Below are 23601 nucleotides of genomic sequence, written 5' to 3' on the forward strand. Positions count from 1 at the left end.
GAGAGTGGGCACATATGGACCCGCATGTATTGCGAACTCGCTCGATGAAAACGAATTGGCCCTTGCAGCACCATAAAGTTGAGCTGGAATCTGATGATGGAACTGAAAAAGTAAATGGAAAGTCTCCACTTTTCGTGCTGCTGCAGCTGTTCATGTGTTCAGAGAATAGCCTTGAAGTCGTAAAAAAGATGCGCCCAGTCTCATCCATGAACGGTGTCACTTAATTCTGAAAGACATCCGGGACTATTGTTTTAAGGCAGTCGTTCTCGCGCGCACGGCTCCCGCCGTCTGGTGTTACTTGCGGTGGCCAACGCCGTCCGGTTTTGCCGAAACTGCAACCCAGGTCATCGCTGTCCTCACTTTCGAGATCGCGGGCAAGCAGGCTCAAACCTTTTGATGTAATTTGTTTTACTAGTTGATTCTGTAGAATAATAGACGTTCTCATACAAGCATGGGATGGCTTTGTTCGTCTTTTAATTCACTTCGACCCACTCTTTGACCCACTCATGACTAATGAAGCACGTTATTTCTTTCTGTGAAAGGAGTCCACTTGAGTAGAACACTAGGGGACACACTATTGTTCGCGGCCAGAGCTGAAGAGCCATTCCGTCTCACCACGGTTGTTTTCCGGCTTCTACTCAGCCGACACGGGGCGGGATCTTCTGACTGACCCAGAGGTCTTCAGAGGGATACATCTTATCACCTTGGCTCCCTCCCTGACCTAAAAGGCCTTCTCATTCCCGCAGTCGACCTCGGAACAGCGACGGAACCCTCAATGTCGCAATAGCATCCCTGATCTCCGCAGGTGGTCCCGTAAAGCGCGCATGGATTCCAGTTCGGATTAACGGGCCCATGCTTGAATTGGGTTCGAGGGCCAACCGTTCACTGCTAAGGCCCCTAACTGGCACAGGGTTCTTTCATTGCATCAATGTGAGCAATCATCATAAATTGTTATTTTTTCTGACATTGTCAGAGAGCCCTGTCTAACGCAGGCGTGCCTTGTAATTTGGGGTCCCGTCTCCGTCCCTTTTGAGCAAATCCTCTACTGACCGACTCGAGACCCATTGTTGATACACAATACCCTGTAAGGCACTTGGGGCTCCTGAACGATGCAGGAGCCCAGCATTGCCGCAGAGGCCCCGGGCGATGTAAATTGCGGGCCTGACCGTATCCCCGCTTGAGAAATAGGCCCCTAAGCTCAAACCGACACGAAGCGGACTGTTCGGTGTTGGTGATCTCTGGCCGAAACAGAGGAACGCTCTGTCTCAGGCGTCCCCAATCGACGAGAGAATTTCTCTCACTGACATTTGACATTTGATATTGGACGGTACTACGGGCGGGGGTGCTTGATATGACCCACAGCTAGCCCTTCGGGTCGTTCAGCTTTCCAATAGAGCCCCTTACCTTTGGCGTCAAGAGGCCCTTCGGGCTCTCTAAACACCGCTTCAGGGCGAATCGGGGTCACTTGCCGCCACGTGACCCCTTTTAGGTAATCTGGCCCCTGACCGACACAAGAGCTCATCATTGTGTAAGGGACCCCGAGAATTGCAAATCGCGGACCTCGGCCTCGTTCGCGCTTGGTAGATGGATCTCAAGAGCTCAGACGGGCATGAAGGCGACTGCTATGCGGATAATTGTCAGCTGCGTTTGCTTGTGCAGCCCGCATTATACTGAACCGAATGCGCGCCCGTTGATTGTCTTTGAGGTGACTCACAGGAAAGCAGCTGCGTTACGCCGGCGTGCTGTTGGCGAACTAGCAAACAAAAACAGACACACGTGGTATTAACATGACGAAGTTCGACAAAGGCACTTGTATACCAATCGCGTGATCAGCATGACATGCATAAAATTAGTGTTGGGACTTTCTGGCCATCTGGTCCTCTGACCCGGCTTAGCATGACCCATTGACCTGGTGTCACACATAACCCCGACCTGGGACAATGTCTAAACTCAGACGACGTGGGCGCCTCATCAAACTCGGCTGGTTCGTCGCGCGTAGCCAGCACGATCTCTGCCTACGGCAGAAACTGCATTTTATAATGAGCTCATGTGAGTTGTGGTAATACAGTGGCTGTACTTGCTTTAAGAGAGAAAGCAGCCTTATTAAGGCAGCTTTTATATAATCTAATCATTATTTCATTGACTGTTTTAAAATGAGGGCCGTGCCTCTTGCGTGTCGGAGCGTGAATATGTGTGCTTTGCCGCATATTTGAGCATGAGAACTGCTCAGAGAAATCCGAGCCCCGCTAATTGATCGCGTCCACCAGTAAATAGCCGCAGGCTCGCTGGTGAGCATGCTCGGCAATGTGCGCCCTGAAAAACGCGTGTCAGCGATGCATGACACACATAGGTGCGCCGTGAGCGTTATAGGACGCTTCGCTGTTTGATGTTCTTCCATAACAGGAATATGAAGCGTTCAGCTGTTCCGCAGTGGACCGTGATGGAAAATACAACTGCTTGTATTCGTCGTTAGTAGAGATATGGCGAGGGCTTAGAATTGTTCTGCATTAACAGTGCATGGTAATGAATTTCTTTCAGTACAAAATGTGTGACGTGTGTGGTGGTGACAATGTGGATGATGGGCTGGCTGGCTTGGCCGGCGCCCGGCTGTGCGACTGACACCACCTGCGGCGCTCCTCATCGTGGTGATGTGGTGCCAAGCCAATAAGGTGGCGCTGTGGGTTGCCGTCTGGCCACCCTCACCGCCGGCACCTACCACCCACAAGGCCGCGCTGCTGCTCCACTGCCACTACACCAACGTCATCGTCACGGCCGAGGCCAGGCTGCCGCAGATGCTGTAGCCGCGTGCGCGCTCTCTGGTGGACTTTGGTGACGCTCACGCTTCCGCACTGCGTCGCACTGCCAGGGCGGCGGTGCAGTCGGCCCAGCTTGGGCACCGTCACCGCTGCCAGGTCCTACCGCTAAGTGCGTGACGTCACGCGTGTCGGCGGCACCACGTGAAGTCAAACGTGTCGGCGGCACCACGTGAAGTCACGGGTATCGGCGGAACCCTATGAAGCTACACGTGTCGGCGGCACCTCCGTGAAGTCACGGGTATCGGCAGAACCCTATGAAGCTACACGTGTCGGCGGCACCTCCGTGAAGTCACGCGCATCGGCGGAACCCTGTGAAGTTACACGTGTCGGCGGCACCACGTGAAGTCACGGGTATCGGCGGAACCCTGTGAAGTTACACGTGTCGGCGGCACCCCGTGAAGTCACGGGTATCGGCAGAACCCTGTGAAGCTACACGTGTCGGCGGCACCCCGTGAAGTTACACGTGTCGGCGGAACCCTGTGAAGTTACACGTGTCAGCGGCACCTCCGTGAAGTCACGGGTTCGGTGGCACCCCGTGAAGTCATACGTGTCGGCGACACCTTCGTGGTGTTGCACATGTCGGCGACACCACGTGTCACCCTGTGACATCATCCGGGTCGTCAGTTCCACGGCTCACTAGTGTTGGCATCTTCATCGCTATTTAGGATTGCTCCGAACTTCATAACTGCACTCCAGCCGTTGGGCTTGGTTCCTCGATATGTTGACGCCACTCAGCGACGTGCTTCGGCTCCACAAAGCCGCAAACAATGGCCGGGGTGACTGGCGGAGTGACGTCATGCTTTAACAGGCTTCTCCAAGAAAACGCGGTCCGGTCGTCGCCGTCAGTGCCACATCCCACATAGCATGTTTCAGGTTTTACTCACTAACATAAGTGCAATATGTTTGTTGCATTCTGCGGCGATTCCAAAACGCACACCGTGAACACTATGTTGGTGCTGTTTCCCGTAGCAGCGTGCATCGGTTTCAAAAAGCCGAGCTCAGTTGTCTCGTCGCAACAGTCACAACTTATTATTAGCTTAATTTGGACAGTTCCTTTTACATTGATTCATGTAAACGGGCGATGCACTCCATTGTTATTGTGGCTCACCTGTTTTTCCCAACAAGAGTGAATGAACAAAAGCTGAAAGAGAGTGCTTCAAATCTGTGTGAGGTTTTGAGCTGAAATAGCCACCTGGAAGATCATTCGGTGATTCATTTCATAGCCCTGGCCTTCAAAACACCTAAGCCCGTTTTGTTTCTGAGCTACAAGCCCACGAAGAAGTCCACACTATTTTGGTGAGGCTATTTCGTGGACACCCAGGCATCCATGACTCCATAATAACGTCTTTCAAATCCGGTCATACCATCAGCCATGTGGCGATTACGGCCCAAAAATATAGTTGTCAGGTCGTTCACATTTGGTGTTTGCGAGCACGATGTCCAGGTATAATGACCGTCAAATGGCTCTCAATAAACGTTGTGCATGGTACGATTAAGCAAGCAAACAGTGACGTATGGAGAAACATGTTGACTAAATAGATGAATTTCGTTTTCTAGAGCAGCCTTTTCAAGGGTCTCAATTTTTGTAAATCATTGGAGGGGGGGCCGAATCGAACGCCCGAAAACCTTCTCCCCCAGATTTTTTCTCACCGGATTTAGCCCTTTTTTATTAAACGCAATATATATTTTTATCTTTGTATAATTTACAAAAGTATTCAGTTTAAGCAGCATAGAAGCTATAGACGGTTAGATCCAGGGAGCAGGAACTGGACGAACAGGCCTCTTTTGATCGGCACGTGAAGGCGGTCATTGGAGGCGGCACACATTTTGGTTGTGGGAATGGAGATAGGGTTAGCCATGAAGGGCTTAGACTATTCCCATATTCTAGAGGTTTTCACTTTAACCTCACAAAACATTGCGTGCCTTGTGGCGCTAGGTATGAAAAGCTAATTGCATCGCTTATCCGCTCAGCTGTTGCAATTTGAATCTGGTGGTGAGGGCAGCCATAACTTTTTATGATGAGAGTGTTACGTGACGCCACAGCGCAGAAAGATAAAATAAGATAGTCTTCGTGTATGATCATCTTTTACCCACGTTTTTGTGGCATTCCAACCAAAAACAAAGGGGTGGCCAAGTCAACATTGGGGGGGGGGAGGCACCTTAACATTGGGAGGACGAAAGCCCTCACAAAAGAATAGAAATAGACACCCATGAGTCTTTTTCACTACAAAATATACCAGCAGTGATAAGTGAGCCTGTCTCATCATGTCTGATGTGCCCTAAAATGTGGACATTCCCCTCAACTATCGCTGGCCGCCGGCTCACACACAGCGTGTGCGTATTCTGTTCCTTCAGTTCAAAAACTCGGCGGTAGCGACCGGGCCGTTGAGCGGTGGCAATTCGACGCCGCGAAAAAGCAAAGTCGTAACCCTTGGGAAAAGTACATGGGTGAATAGGATCATGCACGGAATGACAATGACAATACAGGTGCCACTGATCACTAGCGCTGTTGTGATGTGAGGCGACAGCCCGAAGTCGTTCCGGACCTCTTGGATGTCAGATGCATGTGGTCACTCCCCTTGCATGCTTCTAAATATTTACACAGCCCTGCCGTGTGTCGGCTCGGCTCAGCCCTCATCGCAAGTGGCCCAAGTTGTGCAACGCGCTGTGACGGAGGCATGTGAAAATAAACCAGGCGCCTCTGGCCGATAACACTGTTGCAGTGGTAGTCGATGGCCCTCTCACGCCACTATCAAATACCGACGGAAAATTCCTCCGAGCATGCCAAAATGCATTTAAAACTATTGCAGTTAACGCGCAGAGCAATTCCACTACCGGTCCTTCAGAATTCAGTGATGCGCAGTCAAGTTTTCAACCTGATGGAAGGTTTGCCGGGAGCCGACAGTGGTGTTACAGAGCAAGCTTATAGCCCCGCCGCCTCGTTAGGAATTGCACACAGTTGCACTCTCGGCGCAGGACTGCGGATAATATTGAAGCGCTCCCGTGTGATCGCCACCACGCTCCAGTTATGCCGCCGGCGGGCCGAAATGCACGGTCAGGGGGGGGGGGGGGGGGACATATGGATAAAAGGGATGCCTTCGGCCGACAGCTCTGTTACAGCTCTGTTGCAGCCGATAGATATCTCTCAATTAGATCAAAGTATTTTTAAATGACTATCGTGTCCCCATTCACGCCACGGACGCCGCGTCAACATTGCGTAATACGCTGCCAGGGGAAAACGAAACAAAATTGTCGCTGTAGACTTTTTAATGCGCTACCGTGCCGTCTCATACTCTCTCGCCCCCCCCCCAACCCCTCCCTAACCTGAGTGTCATGAAATACCCAAAGATTCATCTTCCGCACGTGATTATCAGCATTCTAAAACGCTGCCGTATTTTTGCCGTCGCGCTGCAGGGCTTTCTCCCGCAAAAAGAAATGTGATGTCGGTAGACCATATGGATAAACAAAAAGGAACCTTTGGCAGACAACGCTGCTTCAATGGAAAAAATGTATCGTGGTCTCACCTTTAAGCCATAAAGAAAATCCTTAATAACGACAGTAAACAATCATCTTCGTGAGTATTATACGCATTTTTTCATTCGTCACCTCGCTCTAAGCTGACTGCCAGCATTCAGTGTTCCGTTGTCAGGATTCTTGGCAATAAAATGACCATTTTCGATCCCCAACCCTTTTTTAGTGCCAGCCGATAGCTGTCCCGTATAATTACCAAATGAGCATGATCGCACCTTCCGAGCGAGACAATCAACATTTTAAATTGACTGCATTGACTTTGCAAATCCGTGCTATGACCGGCCCAGGAGCATTGCAAGGAGTGGTTCACTTTTGCACAAAGGTTGCAACTGAGGTATGCATTAGCATTACGTAATATGCTGCCAGGGGTTAACGAAAGAAAAAAGGCGCCGAAAACTGAGATGGGCAGTTTTATCTGTGATTTTTCCGAATGCACAATCACAGAAAACTGAGATAGATCACTCGGTTGCAGTTTACAGCCATGCCTTCTTGAGACTCGCCCGTTTCTTTCGCCCGTTTATAACTTGCCCGTTTCTGATGTTAGCGCTCACGAGCTTGTGCAGATTATGTCGTGCAGACTATCTCAAGATCAGTCTCGATAATGACGTGGGCCTCTGACGTGATCATCGGCATCTCCAATGCCCATGATCGTATAGGCTCAGTCGCCATGCTGATTATCTCCTCGTGGCACAGGTCAAGGAAATAAGCGGGAAAGCGGACGCTCCTGGCAGCAGAATGGCGCCGCAGTCCAAAGCTTCTGCTGCCCCCCCCCCCCCCCCCCCACAACTCGTACGCTGGACCCGCTGTTGGGCGAGCTATGCGACTCTGGAGTAGTGCGGCGGACCGCCGCCAGACGGCGCTCGGAACGATGAGTCAGTCCATAGCAGTCCGTTGTGCGTAGGTGAACCGCTGCGGTCGTCGCGACGCTCGTCAGAGGTAAGCCGCTCTGCAGGTGAGGGGGGGGACGGAGGGGGAGGGGTGGCGTGCCGAGGCACGCGCTGGACTTTGGTAATGCTGCGCGGCAGCGACGCCCCGTGCTGGTAACGTCACTTGGGCCGTGTCGGCTGTGACGTCACGTCTCTCAGATGCAGGAGCCGCCTGGTCGTAATCAGCCCGACGAAGAGCTGGCCGAGCGCGGGCCCGTGGGGTAGTTCTGCTCGTCAGTCAATCCTTGAGTGGAGAGTTTGACCTTTCATTGAGCGGAAATTGAATGCAATGCGTATTCAATAACAGTCGGAATGCATGCATTGTACTAATGCATTGGGAGAGTTGCTGCCTTGGTTTATAGGACGTTTAGTAACTGAGACGTCGTAACCGTGTAACCGTGAACACGCTGGCATCGCATGGTGCGACAAGCACGCGCAAGCACTTTCACCCTCCGACAAATGCGGTCGCAATACTCTCGGACCTAGTTAACCGCACATCACCAGCGTCGTTTCCCGGCCTAAGCCCACCATTTCACTGCATGTCATGAAACAAATGGGTAGCATATTTTAGCAGATCGGCATGCTAGTTCCGCCGAGTCGGCGTTAGCCGTCGCATCAGCAGGAGGGTGGGCTGACGCGCGGCTGTATCAGCAGACGCATCAGCGGGCGGTTGGGCTGACGGCACGGCTGCGTCAGCCGTCGCATCAGCAGACGGATGGGCTGACGGCGCGGCTGCGTCAGCCGTCGCATCAGCAGGAGGGTGGGCTGACGCGCGGCTGTATCAGCCGTCGCATCAGCAGGTGGGTGGGCTGACGACGCGGCTGTATCATCCGTCGCATCAGCAGGCGGGTGGGCTGATGGCGCGGCTGCTTCAGCCATCGCATTAGCAGGCGGGTGGGCTGATGGCGCGGCTGTATCATCCGTCGCATCAGCAGGTGGGTGGGCTGACGGCACTGCTGCAGCAACTGAACTGCGTCTCAGTACCGCCCCACTCACCTTACCACGCCACTGGATTGGTTGCCTTAAAACTGGATGCCCGTCCCCGCCTCTCAGGTACGCCAGACGCCTATAAATTAGAGACTCGCCGGCGCTGGGGGAGGGGAGGGGAAGCCTTAGAGGCTCACCAAGGGAGGGAGGAACGAACAGGCTCAGAGGCTCACCGAGGGGGAGGGGGGGAGATGTTTAGATCTCGAGGGACAAGTCACGATTCATGGTCATAAGAGACGGCTGTGTGGCTCGTCTGTCCATGCGGTTGAGAAGCCCGGTGGCACGCTTCGCTGGGCGCGCCCCTGGACTCCGATCGTTTCTGGGCGTTGTTTGGCTTGGCCTTGCGTACCAAGGTCGGGCTGCGCCTAGCGCCCGCGGTGCGGCGCCGGTCTGTAGGCTGCACGGTTGGTCAGAGGCGCCTCCAAACTAATACCATGGATAGTTTGCAGCGATGGACGTAAGCAGATCATGCAACCTAAAGATGTTCAAGTAAAACAAGGTGGCGTAAAATGTAAGAGCACGCACTTGAAAAGCAGCTGATTGTGTCAAAACAAAGCTGCCACACCTGCGGGAAAGGGGAAGGGGCCACCCCAACAATAGGTGCCACACCACTAGTAGGTGCTACACCACCAGTAGGTGCCAGACCACCAGTAAGTGCCTCGCCACCAGTAGGCACCACACCACCAATAGGTGCCAGACCGCCAGTAGGTGCCACACTATCGGTAGGTGCCACACTATCAGTAGGTGCCACACCATCAGTAGGTGCCACACCACCAGTAGGAGGTGCCACACCACCAGTAGGTGCTACACTACTAGTACGGTAGGTGCCACACCACCAGTACGTGCCGCATCACCAGTTGGTGCCACACCACTAGTACAGTAGGTGCTTCATCATCAGTAGGTGCAACAACACTAGTAGGTGCTACATCACCAGTTGGTGCCACACCACTAGCACAGTAGGTGCTTCACCATCAGTAGGTGCCACACCACTAGTAGGTGCTACATCACCAGTTGGTGCCACACCACTAGCACAGTAGGTGCTTCACCATCAGTAGGTGCCACACCACTAGTAGGTGCTACATCACCAGTTGGTGCCACACCACTAGCACAGAAGGTGCTTCACCATCAGTAGGTGCCACACCACTAGTAGGTGCTACATCACCAGTTGGTGCCACACCACTAGTACAGTAGGTGCCACACCACCAGTAGGTGCTACACTACTAGTAAGGTAGGTGCCACACCACCAGTAGGTGCCGCATCACCAGTTTGTGCCACACCACTAGTACAGCAGGTACCACACCACCAGTTGGGCGCACCCGTGTTGCCGTATGATGAGAAGGGACACGGGGGAGAGGAGACGTGGGGAAAATGTTATTTACTGCTTTGATCCACACTACACCTACACAAACACCGCTTCAGGGCGAATCGGGGCCACTTGCCGCCACATGACCCCTTTTAGGCAATCCGGCCCCTGACCGACACAGGAGCTCCTCATTTACCCTGTTTACATGGGCAGCTGTGATTCGAATTAAGCCGGGACCCGTCCTCGATCCGAACTATCCGGCCCATGTATACACTCACGCGCCGTTCCGCTGATTCGAATCGTGCGCCGGAGGAAATCCCTTCCCGTGAGAGGATCATCCGTTCAGGAAGGGATTTCGTCCGAATTATCGGCCGTCAGCTGTCTAAACAAAAAAAAAAAAAAATGCCTGGCGCACGCAGTTCTGTTCATAGCCATTTCAGCTTTGTGCGGTGTTACCGCTTTTCCACGGGTTTTTAGCTATTGCTCGAGACGGTTCAAGTCCAAGATGGTAAGGGAAAAGAGAAGGAAGGTGAAGTTGACATCATGCTGCTAAAACTACTCTTATTATTGAGGGCCTTGAGTGGCTAGCAGCACAGAAATGCTCACGTAATTTAGCCTTGCTAGGCGCTTGATCTATGCAGACAGCAGGCGTCGACGGTGTTTGGTGCTATCTTTCCGCCTAAAAGTTAGATTAGTTTACATCTGGGGCAGGCTCCATGCTTCCAAAAGCCAGATGGAGGTAATATGGTTATTTTATATAGCTTTGACTTGTTCTCATTTTAATTTTTGGATTGCTCAAAATTCTTGCAGAGAATGCATCCAAGTTTCGTTCATTAAGTTAATACCTTAAGTCCCCAGGAGTGTTTTTGCAGATGTTCCTTAAATTAGGATGCTGGTTGCTTGTCAGTTTAATTTGTGTGAGAAAGGTAGCTTAAAAATTGCTGCATGATATGACGGATGAACAAATATAGATCATTGCACTCAGCTCGGAATGTGAACTTTTTTAATGGTAGGACTGAAGTCGCCCAATGATGGGGTCAAAACAGCAAGAAAGCAAATGTGAACACTGGATGGAAATAGTTGTCATCATTACTCTGCTAAATCCAAGTTTGTGTGTTCCATGTGCAGGAAAACAGTGCATAAACTAACACCTAACACGATGGCACATGCTGCATGGAGAACACGTCTGTGTTGCATATCATCACCTGTTTTTGTGCTGGTGATTAAATATGTCACCTTGGTGCTTTTTGTGATGGGTGTCTGCAGGCCATGAGGTAGGTAATTCAACTGTTCAACAATTCTTGCAGGGAGTACCAATAGTTTCTTTCATTAGGTGAATACATAAATGCCCCAGGATTGATTTTGCAGACATTCCTCCTGTGACTTGAACATTTGGTTGACCACCTATTGGCAGGAGGGATGTGCTGGATATTGGTGACTGGCTTGTCAAGGAAATATGAAGTTATGTCACACTGGTAGACCAACTGGCAAGGAAGTGGGGGCTGGAATATTTGTTTTTGATGCAATTAGGCTGTTTGTTGCTTGTCAGTTTAATGTGTGTGAGATAGGTAACTCAATAATTCCTGCATGATGCAAAGGATCAACAAATATAGGCAATAGATCATTGCAGTCAGTGCAGAATGTGAACTATTTTTAATGATGGGACCAAAATTGCCCAGTGATGGTTCCAAAATGTCAAGAACGCAAATGTGAGCACTGGATGAAATTAGCTGTCATCAGTACTCTGTCAAATCCAGGTTTGTGCATTTCATGTGGAAGAAAACAGTGCATAAACTAAGTAAACCTAACCTAATGCCACATGATGTGCAGAGAACATCTGCAGTGCACATCATTACCTGTTTTTGTACTGGTGAGTAAATATGTTGCCTTGGTGCTTTTTTGTGACACATATCTTTGCAAACCATGAGGTGGATAATTGAGCTGTTGCTATAATTAATCATTTGTTATGAATTTTGAGCCCAGATTGCTTTTGTCATGACAGCTCTGGGGCTGGTTCACGTTATGATCTTTGGACTGTGCGAACACGGCTGTTTGTGCCACCTAGCCATCAGTCCATATCAGCCAATGCTGTTGACTGCAAGGATATCAAAGCAGTATTTCAACCCTAGTATGTCAAGAAAGCAAATAGCTGCATTCTGACTTGCCAGTCCATGCCAAGTCTAAATGGCAATGCTGCCCTCAGGTACTGATGATGCATTGGATGGGGAAAGACAACATAGTTACACAATTTTTGCCACTAACTATGTAGCATTCATGAGTCATTTCTGTAGCTTAGCTCACTGTTGCAGGCTGCTCATAAATGCATTGGTGCAGGATTAGGTAATGTGTTTCTTGGGCTGCGCAAAGTAGATGACATGATGCTGGGTGGCATGCTGATGAGTGTGGTAAGTTTGTGAGTGTCATTGGCCAATACAAGAAAATACTGATTTCGTGCTAGCCAGTTTCCTGCTAGTAAAAATTTGCATATAACACTGCTTATGTGACAGATTTGGCAGTGCTGACTGCGCAACTCCTGTGTTTCAAGTGCTATGGCTTGTGCTGTAGCTACAAAGCCTGTGAGTCCCGCACAGATCATTTTTCCAACGAAGTCCATCTTCCTCCTCGCCCTCAAAGCTGTCTCGCGCCCACCATGGCTCGTGACATTCGCCATCCATACGCAGAGTACCGGCTTTTTTTCTTCTTGTTTTGTTCAGTTCGCCTCAAAAGCGCAGTTTTCGCCCATAACCCGTTCCTTGGTTCGAACTAAGCGGGATCGAACTATCGACCGTTAATCCGACGTAAAGCCGGTTTCGCCCATGTAAACGCCCCTCGCCGAGAGGGTTAACGTCGCATGATCCGTTCCGATCTTAATTCGAATTATCCTCGGCTGCCCATGTAAACCGGGTAATTGTGTGAGGGACGCCGAGCATTGCAAATCGCGGACCTCGGCCTCGTTCCCGTTTGGAAAATGGGTCTCAAGAGCTCAGACGGGCATGAAGGCGACTGCTGTGCGGATCATTGCCAGCTGCCTTTGCGTGTGTAGCCCGTGTTGTATTGAAACAAATGCGCGTCTGTAAGGTGGCTCACTGGAGGGCAGCTGCGTCACGCCGGCGCGCTGGTGGCGAACTAGCAAACAAAAACAGACACACGTGGCATTAACATGACGAAGTTCAACAAAGGCACTTATATACCAATCGCGTGATCAGCATGACATGCATAAAATTAGTGTTGGAACTTTCTGGCCATCTGGTCCTCTGACCCGGCTTAGCGTGACCCATTGACCTGGTGTCACACATAACCCCGACCTGGGACAGTGTCTAAACTCAGGCGACGTGGGCGCGTCATCAAACTCGGCTGGTTCGTCGCGCGTAGCGAGCGCGATCTCTGCCTACGGCAGAAACTGCATTTTATAATGAGCTCATGTGAGTTGTGGTAATACAGTGGCTGTACTTGCTTTAAGAGAGAAAGCAGCCTTATTAAGGCAGCTTTTATATAATCTAATCATTATTTCATTGACTGTTTTAAAATGAAGGCCGTGCCTCTTGCGTGTCGGAGCGTGAATATGTGAGCTTTGCCGCATATTTCAGCATGAGAACTGCTCAGAGAAATCCGAGCCCCGCTAATTGATTGCGTCCACCAGTAAATAGCCGCAGGCTCGCTGGTGAGCGTGCTCGGCAATGTGCGCCCTGAAAAACGCGTGTCAGCGATGCATGACACACATAGGTGCGCCGTGAGCGTTATAGGACGCTTCGCTGTTTGATGTTCTTCCATAACAGGAATATGAAGCGTTCAGCTGTTCCGCAGTGGACCGTGATGGAAAATACAACTGCTTGTATTCGTCGTTAGTAGAGATATGGCGAGGGCTTAGAATTGTTCTGCATTAACAGTGCATGGTAATGAATTTCTTTCAGTACAAAATGTGTGACGTGTGTGGTGGTGACAATGTGGATGATGGGATGGACGGGCGGGTCGGCGCCTCAGCTGCGCGACTGACACCGCCTGCGGCGCTCCTCAGTGTGGTGATGTGGCACCAGGCCAACAAGGTGGTGGTGCGGGTTGCCATGCGGCCACCTGCACTGCCGGCGTCGGCTACCCACAAGGCCGCGCTCCTGCCCCTCTACCGTTATACCATCATCGTCACGGTCGAGGCCAAGCTGCCGCAGACGCTGTAGCCGCGCGCGCGCTCTCTGGTGGACTTTGGAGACGCTCACGCTTCCGAGTCGCACTGCCAGGGCGGCGCTGCGGTCGGCCTGGCTCGGGCACCGTCACCGCTGCCAGGTCCGGCCGCCAAGTGCGTGGCGTCACGCGTGTCGGCGGCACCTCCGTGAAGTCATACGTGTCGGCGGCACCTCCGTGACGTCATGCGTGTCGGCGGCACCCCGTGTCGCCCCGTGACATCATCCGTGTCGGCAGTTCCACGGCTCACTAGTGTTGGCATCTTCACCGCTATTTAGGATTGTCCTGAGCCTCATAGCTGCACTCTAGCCGATGAGATTGGTTCTTCGGTATGTTGACGTCACTCACCGGTGTGCCTCGGCTCCACAAAGCCGCAGACAATGGCCGGGGTGACTGGCGGAGTGACGTCATGCTTTAACAGGCTTCTTCAAGAAAACCCGTTCTGGTCGCTGCGGTCAGCGGCACATCCCACATGGCATATTTCAGGTTTTTCTCATCAACACCAGTGCGATATGTTTCTTACATACTGCGGCAATTCCAAAACGCACACCGTGAAAACTATGTTGGTGCTGTTTCCCGTAGCTGCGTGCATCGGTTTCAAAAAGCCGCACTCAGACGTCTCGTCGCAACCTTTACATCTTAGCTTAATTTGAGTAGCTCCTTTTTCATTGATCCATGTAAAGAGGCATGCAGCGATGCATTCTATTGTTACCATGGCCCACTTGTTTTTCCCAACAAGAGCGAATGAACGAAATCTTAATGAGAGTGCTAAATCTGTGTGGAGTTTTGAACTGAAATAGTCAACTGGAAGGTCATTCGGTGATTCATTTCATAGCCCTGCGCTTCAAAAGACCTAAGCTCATTTAGTCTCTGAGCTACCAGCCCACGAAAAAGAGCAGACTATTTTGGAGAGACTATTTCGTGGACACCCAGGCATCCATGACTCCATAATAATGGCATTCAAATCCGGTCATGCCATCAGCCATGTGACGATCACGGCCCAAAAACATAGCTGTAAAATCGTTCGTATTTGGGGTCTGCGAGCACGATTTCCAGACCGGCTACACCACCGTAGGTGTCACACCTCCATTGGGTGCCACACCACCAGTAGGTGCCACATCACCAGTTGATGCCACACCACTAGTAGGTGCTACATCACCAGTTGGTGCCACACTACCGAAGATGTCACACAACCAGTAGGTGCCACATCACCAGTTGGTGCCACACCACTAGTACAGTGGGTGCCACGCCACCGAAGGTGTCACATCACCAGTAGGTGCCACACCGCTAGTACAGTAGGTGCCACGCCACCGAAGGTGTCACATCACCAGTAGGTGCCACACCACTAGTACAGTAGGTGCGACACCGCCAGTAGGTGCCACATCACCAGTTGGGCACACCCGTGCTGCTGTATCACGAGTTGGGAACTGTGTAGTGCACCGCGCAATGGGAGAGGCAGTCGGAGAGTGAGTGAAAAAGGAAGGAAGGGAACAACGGTAAAAGAGAGGCAGGAATTGAATGTTTCTGTGGGTAGGTGAGTGAAGGAAGGGAGGGAGACGGGAGGGAAAAGATGAAAGGCAGAGGAGGGGGAGGGACGTGGGTGAGAGGGGACATGGAAGAATGCTATCCACTACTTTGATCCGCACTACATTTCCACATAATCAGAAATATGAAAAGCATCTTGCCCTTTCTGAGCGTGAACATTAGCATACATCCCGGGCGGTACGAAATATTCGCCAATGTTGTGAGTTTTTAATGATGGTAACGCTGTAAAACTAGATGTGCAGAAGGCACTTAGATTGTTTTGCAGTCGCCACTGCAACACACATTTTCCAGTGAACTGCTGCCGTTGTCGAAACGTTTGGCTGAAAAAAGTCGATCAAGGGGGATTTTTTTCAGTATGTAAGCATGCCTGTAATAACCAAGAACGTATGGTTTAACATGCACTTTGATTCGGAAGTCTACCGCATAACGCCCTGGGAGATGAAACATTTATATTCAGTTTCATGAAAACCCAGAATGCTTTGTAAATATCTGCCTTCGGATGTATGTGTCGGAGACCCCGTTCAGGCGCGGGCAGCGTGCTTTTTCTTACCTATGGCTTTGCACATCTGAAGATGGTGAGCTACCCTTGGGTTAGAAAGAGCTCGATTTTGTATTTCCTTTGATCGACAGTTGTTTGGCTCGGAAGACGTTGATTCGTCGCCGCCTGGGGCATGTCCGGTCGGCTACCGGGGGGGGGGGGGGGGGGGGGAGAAGGTTATGCGGCCATCTCAGGATGTAATGATAGAACTGGAAATAATGAAACAGATGTCAATATCTCTGGACACTATATGGTATTGGTATTCTCTTTTCGGATTCTGGATCTGTAGCTGCCACCAGCACGCTATCGTCAGCGTCATGTCGGTCGGATAAATCATTGCACCAAAATTAATCCAGTTCGGTGTCCAAGATAAATATTGGTCAATGCATCAGAATCCTGGTTCTGCCGCGCCCACTGCACGCAATTTGTTGGCACTAATCCGCTGCCCTTTGAACCCGGACCCAGACATCTGACCTGCCCGGCCCATTTATCAAGCCCCAGCCGCATAGATGCTGGGTTGACTGCCGCCTGGTTTGATGATGATTGGCTGTTTTTGTAGTAAGGGGGGGGGGCAACAGGCAGTAAACTTTAAACCGGGGTTTGATAACCTAAAAATATCAACATCCCTGCCACCGAAGTGGCCAAACTGAAACACCGTACATCGTAGGTTGGCAAGGCCAATGGTCAAGCCATAGGTCAGGGCTAGGTTACGTCAGCCATAGGCATAGGCGTAGGAACGTCTCAATAAGTGGGGCTGGTAAGCTGAGGGCTTGCTTCAGGAACTTTTTCTGGACAGCAAGCCCGATGACCGGTGGAAGGGAGTGGGGGTAAAGATAGCGATTTTTATCGCCCTTTATTCAAATATCATGACTCTTTTGCTAGATATGCACCTGGAGCTGTTTTTCACTGGTGCGCAATTTTGCCTGTCCGACTCATCCATGTCATTCGGTAAATAAGGCTGTCTAGCTTCCCAGAATTACTGGTCCATTTCAACACTGTCTTTCTTGGGGAAGTGAAATTCCATGCACGGACAGGCATTTTGGGTCATTAAGGAGGCATCTGCCTCCACAGAGTAAATTCCAAAAGACGGCCTGAACGTAGGTTGGTGTGAATTTTGAAAGCAAATCGATGGCTCACAGTGCGATAAATTTGTTATGCGCCTTCATTTCGCTGGTTGACTTTTGAGAGATAAGACTTGCCGCAGCATTTTAGACGGGAAAAATTAGAATTGGACGGGAACGGGAACGGGAACCTTAAAGCTGCCAAAAACAGTGCGACAAAAGCCCTGCAACTGGGAATTCCCCTTAAAAAACAAGCCACAGAATGAAGACTCTTTTGTCATATATTCCTTACATTAGCCCTGCTTCAGTCCGCTGTCGGCGGCCACTGCCCAGTCCCGGCTGACTGCGAACTGATCGCATGTATGTTTCGTGGCATATTTCCAGATCAGCATTACTTCTTATTGGTCTGTAAGACATATGTCAGACACTTGCAACAGTATATCTTTCCGAATTATCTTCCTTTACACCACACCACCGCAGAAAAAAAAACTCCGAGAAGCTGCCTGCCTTAGGCATGAATTGGCTCAACGGACATGGCATTGCCCATCATTCAACTTAGATGACTTGGTCTGCTTTTGTGTGTATCCACTGGCATAGCTAGAGCCTTGCCAAGGAGGAACGCGGGGTTGAAAAAAGACCCCCTTATGATGACCTCCCGCCCCCCTAAAAGAACCGGACAGAGCTTACTTGTTAACAAGGGACACAGGCTTCTTCGTCTTACTGCTATTTTTACGTTACAGCCAGAACAGAAAACAAAAGCTACCGTGAGATCAAGTATGTTTGTATTTTGAAATCAATAAACTGCAAAAATCAGGCGCTTAACGACTGCATGAAATAAATCAACGGCGCCCTTAATTTACAATGGCTTAGTGAGCTTTTTCTAAAACGAAAGAATTTCGAAGCTTTGTCAGAATGTTTTATGCTGGTTCTACAGACATTAGAGATATCGCAAAGGTAGATTGTAGTTCGTTTCGTTTGATGGAAATTTAAATGTGAAAATTTGGTTGTAGATCGAGTGGTCGACAACGTGTATCAACACGACCAGACCAAGTTTGGTTGGAAACATTCAACATCCAGTCCGAGCCGATTCGTGATACAATTTATGCAAGACAGTTTTTTAGCATGCACGCTCGCAAATCTTAGCAACAAAAACCTCCACACCAGGCGTTGCAATTTCCATAGTCCACGGAGCGTTAGCCCATCGACTAACTTTTAGAATTGTCCAACTGGCGGACAAAAATGACGACGCTTCTGAAATAACTGCCTTTAGACACTTAAATAGATTAGTAACACAAGTTATGTGACATAATTTTGAGCATACGCACTCGCAAATCTTAGCAACAAAAACCTCGACGCCAGGCGTTGCAGTCTCTCCAGGCCCCGGAGTGTCGACTCAACTGTCAATATCAAGCCGTGGCCAGCGAATGTTCGAAAATGATAGCACTTATAAAAAACCTTTGAATGCTTCATGACGTGAAATGTTACATTCAGAAGACAGTCTGGGCACATATTCCACGTGCGCGATTTTTAGACTTATGATAAGGACGGATTGTCGCTCAAAGCACCACAAAGCAATGCTGGAATCTGGTCATGGAATTGGAAAAGCAAGGGTAAAATCCATTTTTTTCGCGTTTCTGTAACTATTGATTTGTCCAGAAGACAGATAAGCACGGCGCCCGCCGTCTGGTGACGCTTCCAGTGGCCGACGCCGTTCGGTTTTACGGGAGCTGCAATCCAGGCCATCGCTGCCCATGCACTCGAGGGTGCGTGCGGGCATGTTCAAACACTTCGATGTAATTCGTTTTCGTAATCCATTCTGAAAAAATGCCCTCTCTCAGGCAAACGTGGGATGACCTTGTTTGTTTTTTCAGCTCATTTTAACCCATTCCATTCAGCAATAATGAGGCTACTGCCCTACTCAACAATATTGAGACCCCTTAGTTTCTTCCAGGCGAGGGTCTCTTGAGTAGAACACCCGGGACACATTACGTTTCAGGTCAAGGGCTGAAGGACCATTCCGTCTCATCGCAAAGTGCCCTCTGGCTGTCATTCTGACGACACGGAGCGGGATCTCCTGATCGGTCCGGAGGCTATTCAAAGGATTTATCATATCAAATTGTTCCCTTCCTTGACGCGGGAGACCTTCTGACCTGCACAGTTGGCCCTGTATCAGCACAGAAAACCCCACTGACGCAACAGCATCACTGATCGCCGCAAGTGGTCCAATAGTTGTCACGTAGGCTCCGGTTTCATGTTTTTTAGTGTTCTTCAGAGATATTGAGGACCTCTGAACGTAGATTGCAAATGAAATGGGCTCCCAAATTTGTATGAGCATGCCTAATTCCTGTTCGTCTTAAAATGTTCAAGATTCAGTCAGAATTGATTACGGATAAAAACTAGGTAACATAGTTTGAAAATGCGCGCTCGCAAGGCATAGCAACAACCGCCTCGATAACCGGCGTTGAAGTCTCCATAGGCTTCCCGGCGTTGGCCCTGCGGCTGTAGCATTGACACGCACTCGTGTGGGTGTGGGTCAAATTGACCTCCCAAGGTTTTTCCAGAATGGTTTCCGAACAGCGCGGCTTAGCCGTGCCAAATTTTGTGTAGCTGTAGACAATTGAGAAGCGGATCGTTTGGTATCAAAAATTTAGATGTACCTTGTACGTTCGCTGACCTGCAGCGGGTCAAAGTCCGACCACAGTTCCAGCGAAGGCAATTTCTAGGGAATCCTTCAATCGGATCCAACAACAGGGTGTTAGACAAAGCCATACATCTCTGAAATGCTTTCTTAGGCAACACAACAGTTGAATATGCAAATGGAATTGACCTAAGGTCAGGTATGAAGGTCACACCAACGTCAAAACCAACCTGTTTTGTCACTTTAGGGCTTGCTGTAGGGGATAGTTTCTGGTGCTCATTTCGAGCTAAGTGATAGCAGGAACCGCATCACACATTTTCCATGGACTTCTTAGACGTCAGAATAGGTCATTGACGTAAAATGACCCAGGTCAACATTTTGCCTTAGGAACACACTGCCTAGCATAATCTTTGTCGCTTAGTCAAATGCAAAACTAAAAGCAATCTTGTATGATTTTGGTCACCTCGACCTTCAAAAGATCAAAGAAGGTCACTGACCTTGAATGAGAATGTGATCTTTTGCTTAGAAACGGTTATCTAGGTTCTGGGGGCATTTTGGAGACCAACCTGGAACTTGATCTTGTTTGACCATTTTTGAACCGAGGGTGAAATAAAAAAATGACCTAGGAATCTAAAACATTGACCTAAGTGAGTTCATATATAGTTCAACACACCCTGTAAATTTGGTGTTTCTAGCTCTCTTAGTACCTGAGATCTCAGGGAGTGGTCAAACTGACCTCCCCCCCCCCCCCCTCATCCGAGCGAAGGGTACCTAGCCGGCCACCCGGGCGCGTGTTAAGTGGTGGCCAATGGGCAACCAAAAAAGATGGCGCATCTTGAGGAAGATGGCTGGTGAACTAGATAAATCGGCATATATGTTTGATTTAGTGCAAAAGTAAGCCAAACACAGCCTTAAAATGAAAAGTGGGGGGGGGGGGGAGCAGTTCACACTGCCGCCCCCCACCGTCAAAAGTTGGGGACCATGGCCTCCATGCCTCTCTCCCCCCATGTTCGTACACCCATGGTCATAGGACACATTTTTGTGCTTACAAATCACGTGACCTTTCTTCAGATTTGCAGGTCACTGAAACACTGGTTAAATCTTACGCTGGATTACATATATTGCCCACCATAAGTGTTAAGGACTGCCCGCCATGAGTTTTATAGTGAGCAGTCCTTCAGAAATAGGTAGGAAGAAGTGGGTTCGATCGAGGATCATGCACTGCAATTGGCGCGAAACCCATACGGGTCGGATCTGCCCGTCGCGATCATATGCATCCAGCCGCCGTGTACCGACGATTCCGCCCTCCCTTCCCAACTGACCGACTGTGCGCGTCTCCGAACTATGACGTCATTGGTATTACAAACAAACAAGAATTCCCAATACGGCGCGCCGCAGTGATATGCCGGCACACGCATCTTTGAATTGAGTAGACTTGAGTCATAAACAGCTTTTGATCCATTTTTAAGGAATTTTGCATGCCAAGAAAGTACTTAATAAAAACCATGGCGTCGGATACTCGTAGGTCAGAATACCGGATTTCCGAATGATGTCACTGAGGTCATAAGTAGTTATCGTCACAAATGGATTGTTTTGCTTGCAGCGCTCCAGGTCATGACGTCATGCCAGCAGCTGTCAAACGGTATGGATCACCCGACCATAGAGTACACGAAACTAAGCCACGACAGACTGGACGAAGCCCTTGATCTGATGGTCAGCTGTTTCTTTACGCGTGAACCCACGGTAAGAGTTGGGCACTCAGCGATTACAGACGTCACTGGAGTGTACATCAATGAGGTCGTGGTGACCGCATCGAAATGATATCAGCGTGACAAATACACGGTCGTGTGATAATAGGCAGCTCGTAACGAGTGCATCGATCTTAGCGAGTTGATGCCAAAGGACCATTCAGTTTATTATACGAATGATCCACTGACGTAGTACAAACGTAAATGCGACTCCTCACAAGAAACTGAAAACGTTGCGCACTGGTGAGACTGCGCTTTTCACTCATTCAAAGATAGCCAATACCGCTCATTCAACAGCGCTAAATAATGAGCAGCAAGAACAAGGGTCGCCTGCTGTATGAATGGAACCACTTTGGAGATTGGAGACATCAGGATTGGAGGCGGGGGTGGCAAACTGAAGTCTGGGGAGCAGCAAGATCCGAAAATGACGTTTTGTGATGAAAGGTGAAAAATTATGGCACGGGGAACACTAGAAGGAACAAAATCACATGCTGCGAAAGTATGAGGGATATGCCCCCCTCAGTGGTTAAACCCAGGTCATGCGGTTGTCAGTTCTCAGTGCTCTCCGGCCTCGCGGGTGGCACGCCCGAAGATCACCGGCTCTGGCTCAGTGCCTCGCTCCCCGAGTGGCACTGGGACGCCAGCTGGCTGGCGCTGGACGTCGGCACCGGCTGCGTCATCGGCGCCAGCATGTGCGGTGTTTACGGCGTCGACGAGCGCGACCCGTACTGGCGCCTGTACGAGACGGGCAGCGAGGCCGCCCGCGTCTACGGCAGCTTCATGGACGAGGTCGGTCACAGCTTCGACGCTTTCAAGAGCCTGAACGTGCCCACGGTGTCTGAGAATCTTCTCCTGGCTGTTGACCCCAGGTGAGGTGGTTTCCAATATAGTATCGTAAATAATGGGGCTATATCTCGATGTTGTTTTGTTTATTTGCAATGTACATACGGTCTATTGCCACAGAACATTTTTCACTACCACGCTACTCCGCTGCAAATATGATTCATGATGAAAGATCCTGATGTTCAGGCTGACTATAAGCATGCTCTGAATATTGACCACTGCTCACCAAAAGGTGAAATCGCGTCGACCCTATGAAGCTATTCCCTGCGTTGTTCACATTCCCAGCGATGGCACCACCATCGCAGTGACCGTGCGTTGTTTGTATCGCCGGTGGTGGCGTCACCATCGCAGGCACTCTGTAATGTTAACATTCCCAGCGGTGGCGCCACCATCGCAGGGATCCGTCAGATGCAAGGCTACGCTCCTGCCGGCAGGTACGGTGGCCTGGGCGTGGGATCGGAGCTGTGTCACCGCACGTCGGTGGAGGGCGCCGTGCGCTCCGGCGCGCCCGTCTCGCTCTGCTTCTGCACGTCCAGCACCACGCAGCGCATCTACGAGCGCCTCGGCTTTGAGGTCGGCTGCGAGACCGACTACGCCGGCTCGGCGCTGGAGCGGGCCGTGGACGTGACGCCGATCCTGCCGCACCGCGCCTGCCGCGTCATGTACAAGCGGTTGGGCAGGGCGTCAACGTCGAGTTCTTGACGCGTGGGCTACGGGGCTGGTGGGTGGTACGCGCGTGCCGTGCAGGTACAGACGCGTGCGTTGGGTGCCATGTAGTGAGACTGGTCGGGTCTGGTGGCGATGCAGCGCCAGTCGCTTAGGAAGTTGAAGCCTTCATTGACGAGATATCATACCTCGGGGACTATATTTTTAATCATGCAACGGGTTACGCAGTCTTCTTAAAATAGCAGACGGGAACAAACGGAACATATGTACGCCACGCACGGGCTTAGCCTGTCCAACAAAATGGAGGAGCAATGCACGGGGCGTAGACATTGTGTAGTGGGTGGAGCACGTACTTGTAACAAAGTGTTGCTGACTGCGGTTTGTAGATTTTACAAAATGTTTTTTGTCGCGCGCATATCATAGCGAAGATAGTTTAGTGACGCAAAGAATAGTACACGAGGTAGCAGAAAATGAGACCCAGGTAGACTCGTAAAATTGTAGCAAGGGATGGCGGTGCAGGCACACTTCTGAGACATGTAGCCATGTGGAGGCCCTGTTCTCCAACCCTGGAAGCTCTGCTCTCCTTTGGTACAAAAACGTCTTGGCGTAAAGACGTGGGACCAATATGGAACACTTGTCAGAGCATGGAGTTAGTGCGACTTCCTCTGTTGTTATTTTAGACCTGTTACACGGACGGTTCAGCATATTTTAAAGGAAAGTGCGCTCTACTCTCAAGCATGGGAGGCACATTTCATGTTCCTAATTCAGTGGCTCGAATACTCGCTCTCAATGACAAGCAAGGCGCAAACGTGGAAAACTGATG

General features: G+C 50.3%; 1 protein-coding gene across 1 annotated transcript in view; it reads left to right on the plus strand.

Moving 5' to 3' along the window:
• Positions 1–13772: 13772 nt before the first annotated feature.
• LOC119104873 (uncharacterized) overlaps positions 13773–23601 on the plus strand; it is a 10491-nt gene continuing 662 nt past the window's right edge. Inside the window, exons 1-4 of the mRNA XM_037228606.1 lie at positions 13773–13841; positions 21125–21264; positions 21822–22138; positions 22547–23601. The exon at positions 22547–23601 is cut by the window's right edge and continues 662 nt beyond it. Of these exons, the coding sequence (XP_037084501.1) occupies positions 21136–21264; positions 21822–22138; positions 22547–22814 (714 nt within the window). The 5' untranslated portion in view covers positions 13773–13841; positions 21125–21135 and the 3' untranslated portion in view covers positions 22815–23601. The remainder of the gene's footprint in view (positions 13842–21124; positions 21265–21821; positions 22139–22546) is intronic.

This window comes from Pollicipes pollicipes, unplaced genomic scaffold, assembly GCF_011947565.3.
Source record: "Pollicipes pollicipes isolate AB1234 unplaced genomic scaffold, Ppol_2.1 Scaffold_6052;HRSCAF=7182_pilon_pilon_pilon, whole genome shotgun sequence".
NCBI classification, from domain to species: domain Eukaryota; kingdom Metazoa; phylum Arthropoda; class Thecostraca; order Pollicipedomorpha; family Pollicipedidae; genus Pollicipes; species Pollicipes pollicipes.